Source organism: Rattus rattus, chromosome 4, assembly GCF_011064425.1.
Source record: "Rattus rattus isolate New Zealand chromosome 4, Rrattus_CSIRO_v1, whole genome shotgun sequence".
Classification (NCBI taxonomy): Eukaryota; Metazoa; Chordata; class Mammalia; order Rodentia; family Muridae; genus Rattus; species Rattus rattus.
In genome coordinates, this window is record NC_046157.1 from 1,115,601 (window position 1) to 1,142,520 (window position 26,920).

Consider the following 26,920-nt stretch of genomic DNA (forward strand, 5'->3'; position numbering starts at 1 on the left):
CAATGGAGGAGTGTTCCTCTTTCTCCACATCCTCACCAGCATCTGCTGTTGCCGGAGTTTTTGACCTTAGCCATTCTGACTGGTGTGAGGTGGAATCTCAGGGTTGTTTAGATTTGTATTTCCTTGATGACTAAGAATGTTGAACATTTAAGTAGATCTCAGCCATTCAAGATTCCTGAGTTGAGAATCCTCTATTTAGCTTGGTATTCCACTTTTTAATATGGTTATTTGGTTCTCTGGAGTCTACCTTCTTGAGCTCTTTGTGTATTTTGGATATTAGCCCTCTATTGGATATACAACTGGTAAATATCTTTTCCCAATCTATGGGGGGCTGTTTTTTCCTATTGACAGTGTCCTTTGCCTTACAGAAACTTTTCAATTTATGAGGTCCCATTTGTTGCTCTTAAGGAATAAGCCATTGGTGTTCTATTCAGGAAGTTTTTCCCTGTGGCCAAGTATTCTAGGCCCTTTCCCACTTTGTCTTCTATTAGATTCAGTGTGTCTGGTTTTATGTGAAGGTCCTTGATCCATTTGGACTTGAGCTTTGTATAAGGAGATAGGGATGGATCAATTTGCATTCTTCTACAAGTAGACCACTACTTGAACCAGTACCATTTATTGAAAATGCTGTCTTGTTTCCCACTGGGTGACTTTAGCTTCTTTGTCAAGGATCAAGTAACCATAGGTGCATGTGTTCATTTCTGTGTCTTCAATTTTATTCTCTTGATCTACTTGCTGTCTTTTTATCACTAGTTAGGAATGGTGATTTCCCCAGAAGCTCTTTTATTGTTGAAAATAGTTTTCCCTATCCTAGGTTTTTTGATATTCCAAATGAAGTTGACAATTGCTCCTCTTAACTGTGTAAAAAAATTGAGTTGGAATTTTGATGGGGATTGCATTGAATCTATAGAATGCTTTTTGGTAAGATGGCCAGTTTTACTATATTAACCCTGCCAATCCATGAGCATGGGAGATCTTTCCATCATCTGAGGTTTTCGTTTAATTTTTTTCAGGGATTTAATGTTCTTGTCATACAGATCTTTCACTTGCTTGGTTAGAGTCATGCCAAGATATTTTATATTATTTTTTACTATTGTGAAGGGTATCATTTCCTTAATTTCTTTTTCTGCCTGTTTATCCTTGAGTAGAAGAAGGCTACTCTAGTGATTTGTTTGAGTTAATTTTCTTTCCAGCCACTGTGATGAAATTGTTCATCAGGCTTAATAGTTCTGTGGTGGAACTTTTGGCCTCACTTAAGTATACTAACATATCATCTGCAAATAATGATATCTTGACTTCCTCTCTCCCAGTTTGTATCCCTTTGTTCTCTTTTTGTTGTCTAATTGCTCTGGCTAGGACTTATAGTACTATATTGAATAGTTAGGTAGAGAGTGGGCAGGCTTGTCTTGTTCCTGATTTTAATGGGATTGCTTTAAGTTTTTCCATTTAGTTTGATGTTAACTACTGGTTTGCTGTATATTGCTCTTACTATGTTTAGGTATGGGCCTTGAATTCCTGATCTTTCCAAGACCTTTATCATGAAGGGGGGTTAAATTTTGTCAAATGTATTTGTATTTTCCTCGACTATTGTGTCAATGTTTTCTATGGTATCTTCTGCCACTGAGATTCTCTCTTCTATCTCTGGTATTCTGTTGGTGACACTTGCATCTATGACTCCTGATCTCTTTCTTAGGTTTTCCTTCTCCATGAATGTCTACCTTTGAGTTTTCTTTATTGATTCTATTTCCATTTTTAGATCCTGGATGGTTTTGTTCATTTCCTTCACCTGTTTTATTGTGTTCTCCTGTATTTCCTTAAGGGAGTTATTTATGTCCTTCTTAAAGTCCTCTGTCATCTTCATGAAAAGAGAATTTAGATCTGAATTTTCCTTTATACGTATGTTAGGGTATCCAGGACTTTCTCTGGTGGGAGAAATGGATTCTGATGTCACCAAGTCAAATCTGTTTCTGATGCTTATATTCTTGCACTTGCTTCTCACTGTCTGGTTATCTCTGGTGTTATCTGGCCTCCCTGTCTCTGTCTGGAGCCTGTCCTTCCTATGAGCCTGTGATGCTGTGATGCTGTGATCCTGGATGCGTCAGAATACCTGGGCAGTTGAGCTGCAACTGGATTGTGGGTTGTATCTTATCGGATCCAGCGCCAGGTCTCTGGTCCCTGGCACATGTGGGAACCGGAAGCTCATTTTTATTCTTGTATGTGGTTCTTCACCACACAAGAATACATAGCTAGGAAATGTTCATGAAATCTTTACTGTGCATACATGCATGTTACATACATGCATCAAGGATAGTGCTCCTGTGGCCATGGAACTCTATTTAAGTCATTGTTCAAAGGTCTTCGTAAGCACAGCACCAAACACATGGCAACTTCCTTGCTTAGACTGTTCAAAACATGAAACACTGGAATCCTAGCTTCAACTTAGAAGGTGAGTTGTATGATTGTGTTCTCACCATCATCTATATCAAGCCAGGTGCTCCTCCCCTGTGTAATAGGCTGTTAAAACTCTGTAAACTGAATTTAGACGTATAATGGATGTGTTTTTAATGGTTTGTATTATAAGCAAAGCTCTAAAATAGTGCTGGTGAATTATAGCACCTTTACATCAGGTGTGATTTATGTGTATTTTTTATTCTTAACAGAAAGACCCAATAATTGCAAAACAACTCTTCAGCAGCTTGTTTTCTGGGATTTTGAAAGAAATGCATAAATTTAGGACAACATCTGAAAAGAACATCATCATCCAAAATTTGCTTCAAGATTTCAACCGCTTCCTCAATACAACTTTCTTGTTCTTTCCACCCTTTGTCTCTTGCATCCAGGTAAAGGCCTGCACACATTTCTTATTGGTCACTGCTGCTCTGCTCTGACACCACATGCCTAATGCCATCACTTTGTTTCCCAAATTGATATTTGAGAAAACAAACGTGTTTAACATTAAATGTATTTTTTCAGTTATCTCTTCTAAGTGGGCACATGTAATTTTTTTGTTGTTTTTTGTTAGTTTTACTCCCTAAACATACCCTTGTATATGACAATAATTTGACATCAAATTTGCATATTGTAATTAACCACTCTCTTTAGAGTTTTGATTAAACTGTATGCGTATGTGTATATATAAATGAATGAATGAATGTTTGCCTGCATGTTTGCCTGTTCCAAATGTGTGCCTTACTATGTTTCTTCCTGAACCTGGGGCTCACTGACATAGCAAGGTTGGTTGTCAAGCTCCCTGATCCTTTCTGCCTCCCAGTGCTAGAATTCTAGGTGTAAACTCAGCAGTTTACACAGTTCCTTGTCATCTGAACTCAAGTCTTCCTGTTTGCATGACTCAGAATTTAACAACTGATCCATTTCCTGCAGCCTCAACCCTCTGTTTCCTTTAGTTGTTTTTCCTTCTGTAGTATTTTATCAAGCTCTTTCCTTCCTTGAGGTGGTGATTGAGAATATGCCTAGCTTTGTTCTAAGTGGCCACAGCTATAAAGAGACAAAATCCATGCCACCCCCTAAATGTTCATTCTTCACAAGTGTCACTGACAAACACAAAACAAAGAATAAATTGGCATCATGCTGTAGTTCTTGAATGATTTGGAATTATTAGAATTATATAGGGCAGGTTATGTAAGTGGTCCCTTGATTGATTTGGGATTATTAGAATTATATAGGGCAGGTTATGTAAGTGGTCCCTTGATTGATTTGGGATTATTAGAATTATATAGGGCAGGTTATGTAAGTGGTCCCTTGATTGATTTGGTATTATTAGAATTATATAGGGCAGGTTATGTAAGTGGTCTCTTGAATGATTTGGAGTTATTAGAATTATGTAGGACAGGTTATGTAAGTGGTCTCTTGATTGGGTCAGGTGTAGTTGTCAGTACAGGAACTTAGTCATGGGTTAACGAAGTTTTCTCTAAAGAGACTGGGCTTCAACAGAGAACTCGGCATAAAAATACTTTCAGTTATTGCTTAACTACACCTGATAGATTTTTTTTTAAAGATTTATTTATTTATTATATATAAGTACACTATAACTGTCTTTGGACACACCAGAAGAGGGCATCAGATCTCATTACAGATGGTTGTGAGCCACCATGTGGTTGCTGGGAATTGAACTCAAGACCTCTGGAAGAGCAGTCAGTGCTCTTACCACTGAGCCATCTCTCCAGCCCAGATAACCGTATTTTAATGAATACAGTGTCTGAATAATGTTTCTGAGCTCACATGAAAGCTCAACAAGTAAAGGCTCTTACCTCCAATCCTGATCTTCTGAGTTTGATCCCCAGGAACCACATGATGGAAGGGAGAATTGACTCCCACAAGTTGCCCTCTAATCTCTACATGAACTTGCATGATACACGTTTGCCCCTTTATATATACACATACATACACAAGAAATATAAATAAAATAATTTTTAAATCTTTAAAGTGATTTTAGGAGATAGACAGCTGGTTAAGTAGTTAATATTGCTTCTTGCTCTTCCAGAGGACCTGAGTTCAGAACACAGCATCTAGGTTAGGTGGTTCACAACTGCCTGTAACCATAACTCTAGGAGATGGGACTTACACAGTAAAATAAGAATAAATCCTATTTCCTCCTTCCCTTTTTGCCCTACAGCCTGTCCTATACCCCCCAGATCCAATTGGGAAGTAAAAGCCTCTTTTTCTTTGATTATTATTGCCAAATTACTTAAATAGTTTATATATTTGTATGTATAAATGTATCAGTCCAATCTGCTTAGTCTTTTTTATTGTTTGTGTGTATTTGTCTTCAGAGCTGACCACGTTGTGTCGGATAACCAGTAAAGGAGATCATCTTTGGGAGAGGCTAACTCCCCTAGCCTTTCCCTCTCCTGGCTGTAATTAATTTGTAATTAATTACCTAGAGTTCTTTGACTAGCGGTGGGAGCTCATGAACTTTTCTTTTTTTTTTTTTTTTTTTTTTCCCCGGAGCTGGGGCCTGAACCCAGGGCCTTCCCCTTGCTAGCCAAACCCCCTACCACTGGGCTAAATCCCCAACCCCAGGAGCTCATGAACTTTAAACCCCTTTCACATTAGTGTGTGTGTTGATATTGCCATCCGGTCTCTTATGCAGTGGTTTCTGGAAGAGACTATTTCACAGCACACTTCCTGGTATTCTGGCTGTATAATCTTAATGTCCCTTCTTCAGGAATGTTCCTGACCCATGTAGGATTTGTGATATATATGTATCAATTGGTACTGGGTTTCCCTACCATCCATTGACCTCTAAATTGTGTCAAGTTGTGGTTTTCTGTGAGGGTCTCCATTTTCTGTAGAGAAGCTTCTTTCATGGGGGTAGTACCTATACTTATGTGGATATAAGGATGAGATTTAGAATGTAGTAAGGAATTGTGCTTGACTAGCCAAGTGGCAGTAGCAGATCTTTGTTTTTCTAATAGCTGTGACCTCACTAGCATGGAAAACTTCCAAAGCCAGGCATGATTTTCCTTCTGCCGAGTGAGCCCTAAATTCTATTAAATAACTGTTGGTTATCACCAACATATGAATATATCCTTTGCTTGGAGCTTAGAAATTTATTGACTGAGCTATAATTTTATTTGAGTTTTCTTTTTTGTACTAAAAGCCCTTTCTAAGGATGACAAACATTTTTATTTAATTGCTTTGGAGAATTTATAGCCTTCAGTCTCAGCAGCCACATGGACAGTGTCTGGTACATGTGTTAACAACATCAAGGGAAGCCTGAGACCAAGTTCTTAGGGCACCACATAAGTCCAGATTCAGAGATGCACACTTGAACACCAATCTGTTTGAAATACTGTCAGTGTGAACATTGTCCTGGATAATGAGCTGAGGTTATTTTTTATTATTTTGATGTTTATTGGTCATTGTGATAACTCATGAAATCATCCTTTCAAGTATCATTAAGTCAGTCAGTCTCTTGAAAGGAAAGGTTTTGACTGACTTACAGGCAAGTCACTATACTTACGTTTTTGGTAAATAAATATAAAATCTGTTCTTCAGCTGCTTTTCTTAACAACTAAAGTTAACGCATAAATATTCCTTTAAATTGCTTACAAGTATGAAGGAGGGTCTATATGGTTGAAAACTCTGCATCCTTTTTTTTTTTTTTTTAATTTTTTTTTTCCGGGGCTGGGGACCGAACCCAGGACCTTGCGCTTCCTAGGTAAGCGCTCTACCACTGAGCCAAATCCCCAACCCCGAAAACTCTGCATCCTTAATTTTAACATTTTGTCAGTGTTTTTCTTGATGTAAATTAATGTTTGGATTGGAAATATAACAGTAAAGGGTTATTTTTCCCTCTGCAGAAATTCAATGTTGCTAAGAATTTTGCTAATAGAATTGCACAGACCTGTGATACCACTGCCTACTACTACTACTACTACTACTACAAGTCAAAGTTGTTTTTCTTATGTTTAATAAAATGAAATAATCATTTGTGATGATGTTATTCAAATCCTATATGCTACACAGCTATATGTGGTTTTATAGGAAATAAGCTGCCAACACGTAGACTTGCTGACACTTGACCCAGCCGCAGTTCGAGTGGGATGCCTGGCCAGTCTGCAACAGCCTGGAGGTATTCGTCTTCTGGAAGAGGCCCTACTCCACCTGCTGCCCAAGGAACCACCCACCAAACAAATCCGGGGCAAGACTTGCTTGCCTCCCGATGTTCTCCGGTGGATGGAACTTGCTAAGTAAGTTGGGGGTGTACCATTCTCAGATGAACAATAACTCAAAGTAGCACAGTAAAACTTTGCCTTTATTTTATGAAAAAGAAATGAGCTGGTAAGGAGGCTGGAGCGATGGCTCCGTGGTTAGAAGAACTTGCTTTCAGATAGGTTTCAAGTTTGGGTGCCCAGTACCCATGTTGATCAGATCACAGCCATCCATACCTCCAGCTCCAGGGTATCTAGTACTCTTCAGATGGACAGACACACAGGCACACACACACATAATAAAATTTTTAATAAGCTAATAACATTTCAGGCTGAGATTTTTAAGTCCATGTGTCAAGAATGGCCATGAAAAGGAATATTTTTCTTAAAGAAGAAACATTGAGTAACATTGTGATACTTAGTTTCTAATGGCTCCTGGTATTTGTCTAGAAATACAAATTATGCTTTGTAGTATACTGTTGTATATGTCTGATTCTTTCATTTCCTTTGTTTTAGCATCTGAAAGCCCAGCCTAATCCTAAGAAGGATGTTAAGTCAGAATTCAGAGGGCCTTTAAAATGTCTCAGAGCGCACCAGTGGAAGGGGAAGCCCTGGGTCCTGCTAAGACTGAACCCCCAGTGAACTAGACAGTTGGGGGGAGGGCGGCAATAGGGGAGGGTGGGGAGGGAACACCCATAAGGAAGGGGAGGGGAGGGGATGTTTGCCCGAAACCGGAAAGGAATAACACTAAATGTATATAAGAAATATTCAAGTTAATAAAAAAAAATCATAAAAAAAAAAAAATGTCTCAGAGCGTAAAGGCACTTGATTCACAAACCTGATGACTGTAATTCAATCCCCAGACCCCACCGATGACAGAGAGAGCAAACTCCTGAGAGTTGTCCTGTGACCTCCACATGCTTACCACCCCCATACACACACACACACACACACACACACACACACACACACACACGCACACACAAATATACACACATACACACATAAAATAAATAAAATAAAAAACTTAAAACAGTTGGTCAGCTTTTAGGTCTTTAGGCTCTAAGTGAAAAGCTTAGCTTCCTTACCTTTCACCATTATTATCAGTCAGTGTTTTATTGTGCATGGTGACTTTGTAAAGCACTATGCCAGGTATAGAAGAAGTGAAACAGATTAGACATTATTCACAGACTAAAATCTAAGGGTCTCAGTGTTGTAGCTTCGTTGGCATGTGTGAGTCTGTAGGTTCTGTAAGGGTCCGAAATCACTGAATGAAGACCCTAGACTCAGATAGAATGCAAAGCTAAAGAGCATTTATTCTGCACAAACATCTAGAATTGGGGGATCAACCATTCTTCAAAATGGCAACCCCAGATAAAGTTTCACAGACCTTGTAGGGAACCGGGAAACTCTCTAGAAGGACTAGTTAGTCTAAAATTTCATTGGTGGAGTACTAGGGGTCTGTGGTCTGTGGTCTGCATTCCTATGGCATTTACGCTCAACCATGTGATGAAATTGGGCTGCCCAGCACAGATGCCACCATTTGGAGATAAGATATTTCCCTATTTTTGTGATTATCTCCAGGCAGTTCTTTGGGAGAAGGTTTTATGATCTTGTTCTGGATTTTTTGGTCTGTCCCTGGAACTGGTGCCCTACAGCCTTTTCTTGAAATCAGGCCTCATCCTTACATTGAGACACATGGGGATTATGTTGTCCTTTTGGTTCAATCCCTGATACTGCAAGAAATGAGTCCTATAGAAAATGTATATACTTAAAACGTAATTAACCAGAACAGAGATGGGAATGGCCAGGATAAGCCAGAGGAGCCTCTTTATGCCTCCCACAGCTTCAGATGTTTGATTGACACCTTGTGTCATACAAACACACATACAGAAATGGCAATTATGAGGCACACGTGTAAGCCTGGCATGTAGGAGGTTGAGGCAGGATGATCTCAGTTCAAGGCTAGTTGAAACTATACTCTGCTTTGGAGTATGAGTCACAAGGCAGAGGAAGGACTAGATAAGGATTTATCTCCATTGCAGAACCTGGCATGCTTGAGTTGCTGGCTTCCACTTCCATCCCCAATAACAGGTAGGCAGGCAGGGGTAAGGAGAGGGAGGAAATGATAGGTAGGTAGATAGATTGATGATTGCTATAGAATATATAACTTTACAAGCTTAAAGTTAGCACGTTTGTTTCTAACTTTATTAAATAATTTAGTCTTGTATTATGGTCATCATTTTGATCAAGTTATGTATGGGGATTTCTTTCTATGCTTGTACATAGTATCTCTTTCTGATTTCAACTTCTGACTATGAACTGCTGCCGTTCAACACCCACATACCCACCCCTGCCTCTGACCTTTGACTTCTAGAATCTAGGCTGTAACAGAACCATGTTTATTCAATTTTACCTAGTTTAGTTTTATTAAGTTCATGATTCATACAGGTTCTGTACAACTTGCTATTCATAGACCTTTCTCCCTTCCCTTGGTACTTGGTAAAAAGCCCAAGACCTTGTAAAGAAGCTAGGCAAACACTTTTCCACTAAATTAAAGCCTGAGCAATTCCACCTCTTTTCTCCACAACTATTCCCACCCCTATGGAGACAAGGTCTTGATCAGACTGACATTGAGCTCGCTCTATAACCCTCAGCCAGCCTTGGACTTGCAACCCTCCTGCCTCAACCCCCTGAGAATTGAGATTACAAGCATTTACCAACTTTCCCAAGCAAAGCTTGTTTGACTAATAAAACAGATTCAGTATCAGAAAGTAAACCAGAAAGCGGGAGAAGGACGAAGGAAGAAGTTCTTGGGTGTCTGGTCTGGTAACTATAGTCAGGAAAAGGTGGCATATAGGTTTGGATTTGAAAAGAAACTTGCAAGAACTTGAAAAAAGAAGGAAACAAACTTTAAAAACATGAACTTGAGAATTTTATAGTGATAGAATTTTTTTGTAAGTTTGCTATGTAGCCCAGGTTTACGTAGAACTCATTATCCAGGCCTCACCTTTCTGATGTTGATTATAGGCATGCATCACTATGCTGGGCAAGCTAGATTTTTATTGAGATGAAAAGATGAGTAAGGGCTCTAAGAGTATTAAGGCTATAGGGGAATTTTCTGTGTCTAAATGTAGCCCCTAGAATTAAGGCTATGGGGGAATTTTTGGTGTCTAAGTGTAGCCCCTAGAATATAGACTAAAACATCAACGGGATGAGAGGTAATCTTGCTTCTGACTTTACCTTGGGGCTCGACAGAAGCTCCAAACAGACCACCTGCAGAAGCCTTATACATGATGAGCTTTTTATACTTATAGGTTTAGTTTTTAAACAGGGTGCCATAGTGTAGTGTAGACTGGTCTTAAATTAGGACAAGCCGCTTTCTAAATTTTGTTTTCAAATGTACATTAAAACAACTTGTTCTTCGTGGTTAGTTAAAGAAGTAAAACTTAAAAGAAATTTCAGAACCATTCAATTTTCTATTTCCAACAAAATACTACTTGTTTGTCATCTGTGTGACATCTTCATTCAACATTAATGAAAATTGTGTAAATAATTTTATTTGGTGATCTGACCTTTTCTTTCAGACTCTATCGATCAATTGGGGAATACGATGTCCTCCACGGCATTTTTAGCAGTGAGTTAGGAACAAAGCAGGACACTCAGAACGCACTGTTAGCAGAAGCCAGAAGTGATTATTTTCAAGCTGCTAAGTTGTATAAGGAGGTAAAGTCAATCTCTGGCAAATATATCAGTTGCCAAACCACCTTGGCTCTGTACATGTGAAAAAGAACTGTTAGCTTTACTGTTAAATGTATTTTTATAATAACCACTTGTGACATAATTTTTATTGTATCTTGGTCTTTTTAAGACAACATTGAAAGAAGACAAAGCATTTTATAAGTTCCAAATATTTCTATGATTGCTGCTATTTTTATAATTTCTGTTTTAGTTTGTTTTCTTTCTTTTAGAAAAAGTATGATAAAGTAAAATAAACTTTGATTGTTTAAGTTTAAGTTGGTTTTGTATGTTTTATTTCACTGCAAGTTGACAAAGATAATAGGTGTCAAACTTTAGAATATGTAGTCTATAAGACTATTGAGTCTATAAGACTAAGTGAATGATCTCAACTTTGAATAGATCTACAATAGTCTATAGATCTCCTTAGCTTTACTTTTCCAATGAATTTGTATAAGAATAAAAAATGCATAGTCATAAAGCAAATTTTGCATCATTTGATTGGCTTTCCTGGTAAGTTTCTCAGTGAGATGACTTTCTTCTCATTGGGGTCTTTTTTTGTTTGGCTTGGTTTGGTTTTTTACTAACTACAAAGGTCTAGCTTTGTTGTCCTGGCTGTCCTAGAGCTCACAGAGATCTGCTTGCCTCTGCCTCCTGAGTTCTAGGATTAAAGGTGCTTGCCACTATGCCCAGCCTCATTTTTTACTTTAAGGGTCCTTTTGGTTTTGTATTGTTCTATAGAATTATTTATTTCATTTATATGAGTTCACCATCGCTGTCTTCAGACACAACAGAAAAGGGCATCAGGTCGCATTACAGATGGTTGTGAGCTACCATGTGGTTGCTGGGAATTGAACTCAGGACCTCTGGAAGCGTTGTCAGTGCTCTTAACCACTAAGCCATCTCTCCAGCCCCCTTGTTTTGTTTGTTGGTTTTTTTCTTCCATTCACTGTTATTTTGAATATTAATCCTATTTCTCTCGTTTTACCGTAACTCTGAAATGATTGTCTTTAGTATGTATGCTATAGTACCTCCTTTAAAAACATGTATTTGCATCTATGTTATTTCAACCCATAAAATAAGCTAGTTTTTTTGTGGTTTTTTTTTTTTTTCCTGTAGGCTTTAAATAAATTGGAGTGGTTAGATGGTGAACCCACAGAAGCTGAGAAGGAGTTCTGGGAGCTGGCATCCCTTGACTGTTACAACAACCTCTCTCAATGGAAAGAACTTGAGTACAGTTCTACAGTCAATATAGGCAGTGAGAACTCTCTTGATCTAAGTAAAATGTGGAGCAAACCATTTTACCAGGTGGGTAGAATTATTTTTCAGTAACTAAAATAAATGTTTTAAATGGTTATATGTTCCCCAGTTAATAAAACTTAAATTTCGCAAGATTGAGATAGTAGTTTGAAGCATGTCCATATTAAAACTCTGTGGTGTAAGTTTCACATCACTGTTTAGCCATCTCAAAATAAGTGGGATGTATTTTACATTAGGTATTTACCTCATGTTGTGACCACATAGAACATTTCCTATTGTTTCTTGTGCTACTAAGACGGTGCATTGTGGCCACCAAAGGAAACTATCACAGCTCCTTCTGCACCCATGCTGCATCATGTGCTGTAATCCTCAATTTGTGTGCAGTATCCACAGTGTCTTTCAACTTCAAGAAGATCTCATTCTTCTATAGAACAACCTATGTATTTTGTAATTAGAAAATAATCCACATTTGCCAGGAGCCATCTAGGAGAAGCTAAAAAATCCCAGCAGGTGATCTTCCCGAGATGGTTTTACCATTAAGGCATAATAGATATGCTGTTCTTTGGCAAGGCCAAAGGGATTACATTTGCAGAAGGATTCCTGCTATTAATATGCTTTTCCTGTTACTATTAAATATATATAACAATCACTAGGTATTAGCCTACCGTTTTGAGCAGATTTCTGCAGAACAATGAAGGTGTTCTGTCCTGTATTGATATTGTATAGACAAAAAGATAATTCCTTAATTCTTAATGATGATTATATAGGAATTCCTAAAACTATACTAGTAATTATTAAGCCCATTTTAATAGGACTGTTATCAAGTCTTCTCTGATAATAATGCTGCAATGAGAACTCTGCAATTCTTCAAGTGTCATCAGTTAATTGCTTCTGAGATAGAAAGCAGGCATTTACAACTTAGAACACATTACAAGAGATTGTAAAACAATCGGGTTGGGGATTTAGCTCAGTGGTAGAGCGCTTGCCTAGCAAGCACAAAGCCCTGGGTTCAGTCCCCAGCTCCGAAAAAAAGAAAAGAAAAAAAAAAGATTTATTTAAAAAAAAAAAAAACAATCAAAGGTCATAAAAGGGAAACTAATAATTTATTGTAGGTGCAAAGACAGAAAATAAAAAAATGACTAGGTTTATCTATACAAAACTTCAATGAAAACTTAGTCACAAAGATTATGGTTTTAAACTTTCCGTGAACCTGTAGAGCTAGTGACAGATAATGAATGTATTATGGATAGCATGTATGCGTGTGGATGCATATATAAACTTCTCTGTTGTAAACTTTTTAATTCAATTTATGATTTGAATTTATGTTTGAACTTTTAGTGAACTTTTCTTTTTAAAAGAAGTTGCTTGTGATCTATTCCCCTAGAAAATGTACAAAGAAACTAAGAAAGAATACATTACAGAGGATTATCATATCAGAGCAGGAGAGAGCAAGATTAGAAGGAGGACAACAGAGTAGCCTAACTTAGAAATTGTCTTAGTTAGGGCCTTATTGCTGTGAACAGAGATCATGTCCAATGTAAGTTTTATAAAGGACAACATTTAATTGGGGCTCGCTTACAGGTTCAGTGGTGCAGTCCATTATCATCAAGGCAGGAGCATGGCAGTATCCAGGCAGGCATGGTGCAGGAGGGACTGAGTTCTGCATCTTCACCCAAAGGAAGCCAGGAACAGAATGAACATCCCTAGGCAGCTAGGAGGAGGGTCTCCAAGCCCACCCCACAGTGACACACTTCCTCCAACAAGGCCACACCTTCTAGTAGTGCCATCCCTGAGCCAAGCATGTGCAAACCATCACAGAAATTAAAAGGGAACTTAGAAAATAAGAGAGCAATATGCAGAATGCAGAGAGAAAAGGAGACAGAGAAGAAACTGCAGAGAGAGAGAAAGAACAGGTAGGCTTCCCCTTACCATGGGATGGAACAGGTCTTTTAACAGCAAGGCAGGCTTAGTCTTAAAAGAGGATAAAGCTTTCTTCTTACAGACTTGAGTCTAATTCATTTAGCAATAAAAGGGTAGGAGCTTTTTCTTTCTTATTGCTATAAAGATTAGAGCTCATTTTTCATCCAGAATGAGTCCTTTCTTCACTGACACTTGTTCTTTTACTTCAAACAAATATAAGTATGGATGTGTGTGTGTGTGTGTGTGTAAGTATGTAATTATGAGATAAGTATGTAGCTGGGCCCAACTGATTTGCATGGAGGTATATGAATATGTATGTGTGTTTTTATATGTGAATTTATGCATATTTGCTTATATGAAAATTTTTCCTTCTGCATGACTCTCTGATCCTGGTTCAATAAAAGTTTATTGCACCAAACCTCCCTCTAGCCTGACAAAATATATGAGCTATAACATTATTCCAAAGAATATTCAGATAGAAAATAATTGCATTCACCTTGATTGACTTTCTAAGTCAAGAGTTGACTGTTGCTGTTCTGCAGGAGACGTATCTTCCTTATGTGATCCGCAGCAAACTGAAGCTCTTGCTTCAAGGAGAAGACAACCAGTCTCTGCTAACATTTGTGGATGAAGCCATGCACAAAGAGCTGCAGCAGATGGTCCTAGAACTTCAGTATAGTCAAGAGCTGAGTCTTCTTTACATCTTACAGGATGATATTGACAGAGCCACATACTACATTAAAAATGCCATTCAGATTTTCATGCAAGTAAGGCAGATAGATCTATATGATATATACTGTCTTTATAATAATTTTAAGTATCTTTATATTACACTAATCTTACTGATATAGTTAGACCAAAATGTAAATTGAAATCCTAGATTTTAAGTTTTAATTCATTTAATAATTGTTTCCAAGGCATAATTGTTAAGTACTCTGAAATACACTGAATGATTCTTACATTTATAGGATAGTTGCTATATCATGCTTTTTAAAACTGTATTCAAAGTTTTAATTTGCAAATTCGATTTATAACAAGCCTGACTTCCTTTTTCTAGAATTATTCTAGTATTGATGTCCTCTTGTATAGAAGTAGACTCGCCAAATTACAGTCTGTACAGACTTTAGCAGAAATTGAGGAATTCCTCAATTTTATACGTAAACATGGTAAGTCTTTAACTTATTTTTTTTTCCTTTCTAATTGTAGAGGGACTTTTTAGCACCTGAATTTTTGCTTAGTGAAACCAAACTTAGTGTGTAGAAAACTGCTTTGGATGTGTTCTTAAAGTGCACTGTTTGACATCACTAGGTTAAGTGTTTAAGACAGTCTAGCAGCACTGTTCTGGGTACTGCAAATAAGCCAAACAAAATTTTGACAGCTTGAAATGCTCAGAGAGTGACTCCAGGAATGGGCCTGTAGGCTCCTAAGGAGGAGCCCAAGTGTACTGTGTAGGAGAAGGACCTGTAGAGTCCTCCCCAGAAGATTACTACCACAATAGAGGCCTTACTGTCAATGGGATGGAGTGGTGAATCTGAAGGGATAGTTTGGAGTAGCTGGAAAGATTAGACATTAGTAGATCATGTAGGTTTTTTTCCTTTGAATAACCATCCAATAATCTAAGAGAGAACATTTTTCTAAAAGTGAAATGTCTTCATTCTAAATCTATTTCAAATTTCTTTTAAATAATTAAAAATTATTTATCAAATGTTTTTCATGGCTTGGTCATTGTTTCCTTTTTAAATTTAGAGAAGTATTTTTCAGCTATTTCTACAACTAGCAAGTTGTTTGTCTTTTCTTTTTTTATAATATCTTTTTTTTAAATTTTCATACAAAATTTACTGATCACAGTTTCCACTCCAGCTCCCCCCAGATTCTTCCCCCTCCCCACCCTTTCTTCCCCCACAGTACACCCTTTCTTTTTCTCTGTTTATTAAAGAAGTAAGCAACAACAAAAAATAAAACAATTTTAAAAGAAAAAAATTACACACCCAGTAAAAATACATAGAAACCATAAGACATAAAATACCCAAACAAAGCAGTATGAGACAAAAGCCTACAAAAATAGCATCCAGTTAATTCTGTTTTGGCCTTCTACTGGTGGACGTGATACTTACCCTGTAGTGTGGTTGTTTGACACACACACACACACACACACACACACACACACACACCCCTTGTGAGATTCCATTGGCAATAACTAATTTTTCCTTTGCAGGCAGTTGTCAGTTACATATAGCTTATGTCTGGATGTTAGCTGTTAAGTCTTTGATAAGCAGGCTATAATTGTATAATCACAAAGGAGGGATTGCCCTAGGTAGGGGAAATTGAATATATAGTTATGGGTAGTATGGGAAGTCAGTCAGGGAGGGGAAGGTCAGAGGGGAGTAAGAAACTAAGTGCTAATTGAGGGGTTATATGGAAACCTAATATGTAAAAGGCTCTTAAAACTATATGGAAGAAATCTAAATGGAGTTATCACATAATAAGGGAGACAGTGCCCCAACTATACATCTTTTGGCACCAAGGGAAACCTCCAGTGCTAGGAATGGGTTACATCCAATTGAGTCATTGACCAAAGGGGCCCCGTGGAAATCCCCAAACATCTCAGGTTATTGCCAAGGCCATTGGTTGCTTTCTATAAACTGATGAAGACAGAACTTACATCGCTCATTAAATGGGGGATGTCAAGCTGGTACCTAGAGCTTTCCTTCATCCCTACTACTAGTGTTCACAGTATTGGAAAATACTCTGCAGAAAAGAAAGGTAACTACAAACCTAGAACAGTGACCTATCTATGAGAGAAAATGGTTCAATGGTGGCACAAACATCATGGGAGTAACCAGCTCACTTGATGAGATGGAAGCCATGTCTGACATTGCTTGATGTTCATGTACTGAGTTTAGGCCATTGGCCTAGGGAAGAACCAAATATTACAGTTCTGATAAAAGAACACAACAATAAAATGACTCCTAATGAAATTAAGTAGAGTCTTTTGGGAATATGTCCAAGAGTGGTATAGCTGAATCTTGGGGTAGATCTATTCCCAGCTTCCTGATGAACTGTCACTCATTTCCATAATAAGTACAATTTTCCATTCCCACCATCAATGGATTAGTGTGTCTCTTACTCCGAATCCTAACCAGCATGAACTGTCATTGTCTTATTGATCTCGGCCATTCCAACAGGAGTAAGACGAAATCTTAAAGTAGTTTTAATTTGCAGTTCTCTGATGAGTAAGGATGTTGAACATTTCTTTGTTTCTCAGCCTTTTGTGTCTCATCTTAAGAACTCTTTGCTTAGTTTTGTAACCTGTTTTAAAATGGTGTAACAACTTTATGAGATGCAGAGTTTTTCTTCAAATTTGCAGTGCCCTAGAGGTTAATGACCTAAGTTGTATAAGGTGGTGCAAGTTTAATTAAAGATTCAGACCCAACACCATCAGAGCTGAGCCGAGTTGGTATTCCAGACTACTACTTCCTAGCCATAGAGAGAGATAGCCAAGAACGTTAGCAGTGTGAGATTTCAGAATCATGAGGATTATTCTTTGTTTATATACTAGAAATGTGCCCTGCATAATCCAAGGGCTGATAGGAAAATTAGATACAGTGTTGAATGCCCAGTGTAAGTTGTCAGTATCCACACTGATAATAAAGGTTGAGTCACCTGTTTCAGTTCAGATCACATTTAGCCCTCAAGAAAATGCATCATAACTCTGTGAAAGCATTTAGTTTTCAGTGCTTTTTAAGGTTTTAAGTTGCAGATGAAAGACTGAGACTGTGGACCTATGGTGAATGTAAAAAGATTTGTTATATTTATTTTCCTATCTCTTTTTTATATATCTTGAAGTGATGGTGTTTATATTATATTTTGTATACTGACATGTATTCCTTTTGTGAATGAAAGACAAAAGATATCTGGGGTTTTTGTTTTGTTTGTTGTTTGATTTTAATTTACTAGGTTTTTTTTTTACTTGTTTAATTTTTATTTCTTAAAAAATTAGAAATTTGAGTTAGGATTCTACTTATTAATGCTGGCTCTATTCTGTAAGTTCTTGTCATTCAGCCATAGATATGATCAGTCTCTAATATTATTTTTAGGTGATTTATCATCTCTGGGTCCTCTAAGGAGGCTTCTGAAAACCTGGACCAGCAGATACCCAGATACTGTGACAGACCCAATGCACATCTGGGATGACATCATCACAAATCGGTAGTATCTGGTCTTATTGAGCCAAACAAGGATTCTTTTCCAGAACTGCCAGCATGGAGATTCTTCAAGACCAAGGCTTATGAAAATATGCCCAGCCTACCTCTCTTATACTGATCACCTATACCTGTTCTAACAAATCCTCATGGCTGCATTCCTTCCTTCAGTCCCATATTCCTTCTAAGGGGTCTTTTCTGTCCAGTAGCTGTGGTTGTAAGCACTTGCTGTGATGGGGACAGCCCTGAATCTCCTCTTTTACAGTAGATAAGAAGGAAGACTGCTGTGTAGTGATTCTTTATTGTTCTGTTTTTAAAACCTATGTTTTTAACAGTTGGCCTTTGCTTTCTAGTTCCCAAATATAGTTGTGTTTAGTTCCCGGTTCTACATTCATGTTCCTTTTTTTCTTTTATTTATTTGTTCACTTTATCCTGATTGCACCCCCCCTTTCCTCCCAGTATCCCCTCACATAGCCCCTCTCCATCTCCTCTGATGAGGGGAAGGCCCTGTCCAGACTTCATCCTGTTTTGTCTAGAGGGTGATAATCATCCTATACTCAGGAGAAGGGCCATGGAATTAGAAGTTGTCAATTATTTGTGAACTATCCATAGCAAGCAGTACTCAAGGACTCCAACCCCAGTATCATGTTCTATTTTTATCAATTACCAATTTTTTCTTTTTTTTTTTCTTTTGGAAAATGTCCTTATTTGTGGGGAAAATGCAAGAAATGTAGTAGAACTCTCGTGTGTACCTTTTTACCAGGTTCCCCCATTTTGTTTGAATATTTTTGACATTTTATTACATACGCACATAAACCTTATTCTTTCTCTTTCTCCCGTGCATATACTTCCTGAATGATCTCCACAGGAGTGGCATGGCTCGTGCTCTTATTTTTCATACATCTTTTCCTTTCTTTTACACAAACACATTGAAAAAATTTTCCTGTTCTTGTCATCAACCTGCTCTCCAGTTGCAGTTTTCAGCTGTCCCATCAGTGTCCTTTGAAGCACTGTAGTGCTTCCTGCTGTAGATCTTTCTATAGGATCAGATCTAGTTCCGAATTATGGGCTACATTTGGTTTAGTCTTCTTAATTCTGCAGCAGTCCTATGCCCTATTGTATATCATATGATACTGGCAGTGTGAATTGTTCCTCCATTTAGGGTTGTCTTGTGTCCTCATGGTGAGACTTGAATATGAAAGTCCTCAGGCTCTTGTGCTACTTCCACCTTTTTTCTTCCGTGAAACCAGTAAGAAACTATCATAGGAGACAGTCTGAGGTGTGCACATGCCCTGCATCCTGCACCACTTACCTCTCTCACGGTCTTGTCTGCTCAACTCATCTGGGCAGTTGGAAAATGATTTCTTGTTTTGACCCTTGTTCCATGGTTATCAATTTAAATCTTATGGTGAGGTACAGACAACCCCTCTCTACTTTTTTTATATCCTTTATATTTTTTAGTATACTTTGGAAATATGCATAGAATGTCTGCTGCTATTTACTTGCAACTTCAAACTTTTGTAGGCCAGTTGCTGAAGGCTCAGGCATTCTGAAAGTGAAAATAGAAAATAGAATACCTCGAGTTCAGGGCGGCGACAAATGCCACATTTTTATTCAGTCTTCTAGCAAGACATTGCTTTGACTTGATCCTCATCTCTTGCTTTCTTTCATAGTATCAAGCTATCATAGATAACTCATTACTTTTTGTCTCACTCCTTCAGCTGCTGAAGTAGGGATTGTCAGACTCTTTTGATTGTGGAATTGTCTATTTTTCTCTTTGGCTTTAAATTTTCCTGTTACTATTATGAAATAACCTGATAAAATAATTTAAGGAGAACGAGTTTATTTCTCTTCACAGTTCAAGGATATAGTCCACATTTGTGTGGAAGTCATGGCAATGAGAACTTAAAGCACTGGTTATTACTTTATTCATAGGAGAAGGTAGAGAATGATGAATGCTGATGATAAACTGGTTTTTCTTTTTATTTAGGACCCCAGTCCAAGGAAATCTAGATACTTCCTCATAGGCATGCCCAAGGGGTAACCTAATCTAGATAATCCTTCACAGGCATTCCCAGGGGGTAACCTAGTCTAAGTAATCCCTCACAGGCATGTCTAGAGGGTAATCTAGTCTAGATAATCTCTTGCAGGCCTGCCCAAAGCTTGTTTCCTATGCAATTCTAGATCCTGTCAAATAGATATTAGCCATCACATTGATAGGTGTTCTTACTTCCTGATGAAATGCTTCTTTTATTAATGAAAGTAACTGCAGACCCTCTGAGGCCCTGTCTCCAGAAAAGTGGGGAGTTAAAGGTGTGTGCTACTATGCATAACTTACTTTTTTTCCTTTTCATTTGTGTGTGTCTGTGTGTCTGTGTGTGTAAATGTGAGAGTGGAGACCTGCAGATTCCAAAGACCTCAGATTCTAAGGCAGTTGTAAGCTGTTTGACCTGGATGCAGACAACTGAGCTAAGTTTCCATGGAAAGCAGTGTGTGCTCTCAACTACAGAGTTTCCTCTCCAGCCCAATTATGTGTGTTTTCTTGATGTCTTGGATCATGTTTGACATGATTATTCTGACTCGTGTCTGTTGATTCTGTTCCACTGACAATCCTTTTACTTTCCTCATTCTTTTTGTTGGTTGGTTGGTTGGTTGGTTGGTTGGTTGGTTGGTTGGTTGGTTTTATCAATTTTGGGTTGTATCTTGGATTTCTGAATAGTCTCTTGTGTACACTGTGGCCTTTGTATGATTGATTGGCACTGGGATTAGAGACCAAGGAGGCTCTGCCTTGTTCATGATCCAGCCTTCCATACATGGTTCTGATTCCACCATTTACCTGTATGCTTGTGTTTGCAGTTCTGTGCACAGCTCTTAAAGATCCTTCTGTGGCCACACCCCATAAAAAGCGCTTTCAATTCTCATGTGCCTGAGTCCCTTTCTGGGGTCCTCTAGACAACATCACAGGCCTAGGATCCCCACATTGCCCCATGGCATCCCAAAGTCAAAACTGTTACTGGGAAAGGCAGTTCTCTTTCAAGCCCTGTGCTCCCCAGGATAGTAAAACTCCTACATGTCTGTCCCCTCTAATATGAGAAATTGGACTAATTTCTTCTCCATCTCATGTGAGCCCACTCCTCCCTATCTGATCTGTGATCAAGTGCCAATTTTGTAATTTGTTGTTTATAATTGTTTTAAATGTGATTTAAAGCAGTGAAAGATTAAAAATAGTAATAGCTTTTGGGGATGAGGGGCAGGATGAAGTGGTTTGGGGCCAGGAGTGCTGAGCAGGAGTGCTGAGTAGTGTGACAAGAATAGAATCAGATCCATGGTGGGAAACACTGATGTCTTAGTTTCCAGAAAAGAAAGGAAAAGGCAAGCAGGTAAGAGGCACACTAGTTTATCTGACTAAAATATCTCTAAGAACTTAGAGAAAGCTGTTGTCCTGGCACATACATGTACTTGTAGTTATTTAAGCAGCTGAAATGCAAGATTACTTGAGTCTAAAACTTTGAGACCAGTTTGAATAATATAACAAGACCCCCAGCTCCCTCAAAAGTGACAGGAAGAAGGAGAAGAACGAAGAAAAAAGTTAGAACCTAGATGAACACTGGAGATTATTTAATTGTTGATTAGGGAAAAACTTTGTATGTTATACCTCTTTGCTACTACTACTGTTAGTGATGTAAAATATGTCACTTAAAAAATCATAGATGTAAATATAACTATAATGTATATATGTAAACTTATATATAATCTTAGATTTATATGTATTTGTATAAAATTGTATATAAATTAAAATTTATTTACACAGTAGCTCATACCTACAATCCCAACATTCAGGAGGTAGAAGGAATAAGAACTTTGTAAATTTGGTTCCAATCAAATAGTCTACATATCAAGTTCAAGACCAACCAAGACTATATATTGAAAAATAATTATTTTGAGTATCTAAAAAAATCCCCAAGGATGGAGAATAATTAAAAAAATGTAAGCTGCATGTGCAGGAAAATCTAACTTGAGGCATACCTATTTGCAGAATCTCACTGTGTGACACAGTGACTGAGGACTCACTGTGCATACCAGCTCTCCTCAGACTTGAGCTGATTCTCCTGCCTACCTCTCCTCATTTGAGATTACATATATGTACTACCATGTCCAGACTCATCAGTGATTGTTTATAACCTCTTCGTTACTTTACATTTTTATCTCTTGAAATAGGACCTTAGATTGGCGATGCAGTTTCATAAATGGCTTTTTAACTCAGACAACGTGTACTACCCATTTAGAGAGAAACAATAAAATTTAAATGCTTTATTTTAGGGAACTGGACACACTGATTAAAATCTAGAAAAGTCTGTTAAACTATACTAGTAATCTTTCAAGAGTGTATTTATTAGATGGGGAGAAATCTAATCCCTTCTGTGTATATTTATACTGTAAGACAAGTGAAACTTCAATACCTGTCCAGTTCCATGGTGTGTTGCTGCAGTCTCTTCTTGGACATCAGGTAGCTTCCATGACTCTGACATTGCAGTTTATTTCTTCTTGTTTTGTGTAGCTGCTTTTTTCTCAGTAAGATAGAGGAGAGACTGACTGTTTCTCCAGGAGATCACAGTATGAGTGTGGATGAGGATGAAGATTCCTTTGCCAGGGAAGGGTCCGAGCCAAAGGAAGACGCTCATCACATCCTTCAGAGCTGCAGATTCACCATGAAGATGAAGATGATAGAAAGCTCCTGGAAGCAGGTATACCCCCTTCTGTGCTCTTCTGTGGCTCCTCGGAGCGCCCTGAACTACCTCTTCTCTAAACTTTTCTCTAAAACATGAGCTTTAAAATAACTGATTGATCGTATTCTCTTTATAGGGAAGTAATTTTGTAAGCTAGGATGTAGCTCAGTGGTAGAACTACCTACCACGGCCCTGCGTACCATATATCACAGTTGGAAACTAAATAAGTATGAAGAAAGCTATAAATTACCCACAAAGCCTCAAAATAAGTTTATTAGAAACCTATTTATCATTTAAAAAGTTTATTTTCTTTTATTTAAAAGCAAATAAATGTGATGCCAGATTTATATCATTTAGAAAAATGAATCCCTGACAGTTACAGATTTTGTAGGGTTTTGTAGATGGCATTTGATAATAAGATATTGTGCTTATGTTGCTTGAAAATTATATATCTATTAAAATATTAACTACATTTTAATATATTCAGCTTGTTATTTTAATACCGTTTGTTAACTACTATCATAAACCTTCTTTGTAACCCTCAGTCTACTAAAAATAGTTAACCATTCTATTTTATCAGTTTAAATGTTCATTTATATATTCTTTTCTTTGTGATATGTTAAGAGCAGCTTCAAGAAGAAAATAAACTTATGAGTCGCACTATTTACGAAGCCATCTGAAAGACTGGCATTAGGCATATCTCAGTTACTTTCTTCCTCAGTGGGCTCCCTCAGCTCTCCGCCCTGCATTGCTTTTTATGCTACTTGACACATAGTAGTCCTGGCAATGGCAGGCTAACCCTGAGAGTTGGAAATGGCTACTAATATGTCACCATACTCCTTCACAACAGCTCTTCCTTGATTAAAAGCAGTTTCCCTTTGACACCTTCAGGGGAAAGAAAGCCAACACCTTCCTTACAGAAGCCTTCATTGTTGTCTTCCAGGGCCTAGCTTGGCTCTGACTACAGAAAGAGAAGTATATCCAAACCTCTAAATAGCCAAAGGCCAGAGTCCCAGTCCTCAGGGATGGGCAATAAAGTCCTCCAGGGATGGGCAATAAAGGCTTCCTACTGCTGCCCAGCTGGAGAGGCTGGGGTAGAGTTCAACAAGACAAGAAGGAGGAGGAAATAGAATGAGTACACGATCTTGTAAGGAACACTAAGATAACTGGAATCCTCTGTGTGATACTTGCTTTTCGTTAGCATTTTTAGACAGTATTTTTGCAGGGAAATGCATGACTAGCAATACCAATAACATTAGGGATACAGAGAAAAATAATAATGCAAGCCTAAGGGTCCCAGGAAACCTTCATTACCTTATTTATAGAAGCAATGAATGCACAATTTGGGTTTTGATTCTTTTTATTGCCAAGCCCTTCACTATATACCAGAAGGTGCTTTGTGGAGCCACAGATGAACGGTTCTGACTTGGTGATAAGAACTGAAGAATAAGAACTGCTGGTAAGGGGGTTGGGGATTTGGCTCAGCGGTAGAGCGCTTGCCTATCGAGCGCAAGGCCCTGGGTTCGGTCCCCAGCTCCGGGAAAAAAAAAAAAAAAAAAAAAAAAAAAAACAAAAGAAGAACTGCTGGTAAGGCATTTTATTCTTGGGAACAGAGAAAATCTTTTGGAAATTATGTCTAATTGGAAACGAAAGGCAAGCGGTCACAACAGGATTTACTTGAGTTTAAGAATTTAGTATAGTGTAGGGGTGGTGAACTGGGGTAAAGGGGAGTTCCTGTGCCTCACTAATAAGGAAAAAGATGGTCTCTGTCCTATGAGGAGTACTAGGAAATAGGACAGAAGGAATAACATGTGAAACCTAGGAATAAGCTTGAACCCTCGGTCTCCAGGTTAGGGTTTTGGTTCTTCCAAGCTGTGAGAGCCCTGTAAGAAGCCCCAGGACCAGGTAGTTGGATATCAGCTTCACAACACCATGTCATTGTAATGAGAAACTTTGGAGAAGGACAGAAAGTTAGCAGGTGCTGTGCTGTACTGACTGGGATGCTGGTAACTTAGAGAGCAGGGTGGAGAGAAGACAGAGTCCATGAAAAATCAGTCCTTCTGCAGGAAACTGTTGCCTGCTGTCTTAATTAGGATTTCATTGCTATGAACAGACAACATGACCAAGGCAAGTCTTATGAAGGACAGCATTTAATTGGGGCTGGCTTACAGATTCAGAAGTTCAGTCCATTATCACCAAGGAGGGAAAATGACAGCTTCCAGGCAGACATGGTGCAGCCTCCTGAGAGTTCTTCATCTTATTCCAAAGGCAAACAGGAGAAGACTGTCTTGCAAGCATCTAGAAGGAGGGTCTCAAAGCCCACCCCGACAGTGACACACTTCCTCCAACAGGGCCACACTTTCCAACATTACCATTCCCTATGGGCCAAGCGTATTCAAACCACCACACCTGTGTATCACTGAAGGAATCTCTGGGCAGGTAGATGAGAAGCAGAAAAAGACGTTTGTGAGGAACAAGGTCTAAAGAAAAAGAGCATCTTAGAGGCACGTAATGAGGCGTAGGGGAAATGATGGGTTGAAAACAGGAAGAGGGATTGCTGAAGTGAGGTACCTTATAGAGTTCACAGTGCAGCCTCAGCATGGATGCATTTGCTTTACTAAACTGTAGAGGAAGAATGAGCATCTGCTAAGAGTGAACAGGGATACTCGAGAAGGAGCTAATCAAAGCCAGGAGGCTATGAGAACAACTGTGGAGGATACTGGAAAGGACTTAGAATCATGGTGGAGACCATTGTCCACACAACCTACTGAGCTATCTTCAAACAATGTAATGTAATGGCACTGAACCCTAGTGCAGGAGAAGAGCAAGTAAGCACATGAGTTAGACAGAGCCTGGTTTCCCAGCCAATGGAACATACAGAAATGCTGACAAGCTGAGTGTGTTAGGAGAATGTGAAATGCTGATTTATTATCTAGACATGGACAGAAACAATAACAAGCAGAAATGTAGTATGGGGGAAGCAGATGGTTAGAACAGGATGGCTTGAATTTAAGAATTTGGTGAGGGCCTGCTGAATAAGCTGAGGATAACTGTCTCTCAAATTATCAGGGAAAAGACAGCACTGTCCTCCTAGCTCCATTCTAAACAAGGCAGGCAGATGAAGAGTGACATCCCAGTACTGAGACAGGGATATTTACAGAAGGGGCATTTGAATTGCAGAACTTGCTCTGAATTGAGAGGCTAGAGCCTCTTGAGGACAGGTTTAGGGTAAAGCATGTCCCACACAGGTGTACATGAAGACTGGAGATTGCACTGAGGGGTTTGGATATCATGCATGCTGATTACATTGGAAATGTGTAACAATGAAAGGGAAGGAAAAGAAACTTCCAGCTAAATAAACATAAATAAAATACATGCTTTATGAGAATGGAAAAATAATACATGTAATTTGACAGGATGGTTTCAGATTGTATATCTCATAAGGTACACTATTCTCCGTATATGTAGAATGTTTCATAGACGGGTATTGTAGCTCACAACTGTAATTCCAGTAATGGGGCCCTAGGCAAGAGGATCCTGAGTCCAAGACCAGCCTGGTCAATACAGAAGGATCTTTGCCTCAAAACAAACTGAGGATGTAGTTCTAATACTGTACTTGCCTATCATGCATGAAGCCAGCCCCAGAATTCCATGAAATTTAGCATGGTGCAATCCCAACACTTTGATGGAGGCAGAACCAGAAGTTCAGTGTTAGCCTCAACTATCCAGTGACTTCCAAGCCAGTAAGGATTTCATAAGACCCTGTCTGAATGAGAGAGGTACAATGCTTTATAACTGAACAGGGTTTTAAAAACAAATTTTTTAAAAAATATATATTTATAAATAAAGTACAAACATATTTTCCTCTTCCCTTTTCTCACTCCAGCCCCTCCCAGATTCTCTTCTCCCAAAACATTAGTTACCTTTAGTTCTTTGTCTAGGGGTGGTGGGCTTCATGCAGTTACCCCCCTTTCACATTAATACGTCGATTCACATTGTTGTCATTCCAGTCATGTTTATGCAGTCATTTTTTAAAAGTGACTGTTTCACGACAGACTCTGTGACAGTCTAGCTCTATTCTGAACTATGTAGGATTTATGATATTTATGTATCCATGGGCTCAGGGCTTTCCGCGTTCATTTGACATGTGAATTGAATCTAATTGTGATTTTCTTTGATGGTCTGTCTCCATTTCTATAAAGAGAAACTTCTTCAATGAGGCTTAGATATACATATTTGTGGGTGTAAAGGTAAGATATAAAGGTGGTAAGGACTTAAAATGGTCTAGAAAAGTGACAATAGATCCAAGATCCAAGACCTCATTAGCCATGGGAAGTTATCAAGGTTTCCAATACCAGGCATGGTTTCCCTCCTGTTGAGTGTGCCTTAAGTCCAGTTA

At 38.4% G+C, this 26,920-nt stretch overlaps 1 protein-coding gene across 1 annotated transcript in view; it reads left to right on the forward strand.

Annotated features, from left to right (window-relative positions):
- Prkdc (protein kinase, DNA-activated, catalytic subunit) overlaps positions 1-26,920 on the forward strand; it is a 200,364-nt gene that overhangs the window by 129,064 nt on the left and 44,380 nt on the right. The window contains exons 62-69 of the mRNA XM_032899802.1: positions 2,661-2,840; positions 6,508-6,713; positions 10,262-10,400; positions 11,532-11,720; positions 14,135-14,359; positions 14,650-14,758; positions 17,690-17,801; positions 22,353-22,539. Coding sequence (XP_032755693.1) covers positions 2,661-2,840; positions 6,508-6,713; positions 10,262-10,400; positions 11,532-11,720; positions 14,135-14,359; positions 14,650-14,758; positions 17,690-17,801; positions 22,353-22,539 — 1,347 coding nt within the window. The remainder of the gene's footprint in view (positions 1-2,660; positions 2,841-6,507; positions 6,714-10,261; positions 10,401-11,531; positions 11,721-14,134; positions 14,360-14,649; positions 14,759-17,689; positions 17,802-22,352; positions 22,540-26,920) is intronic.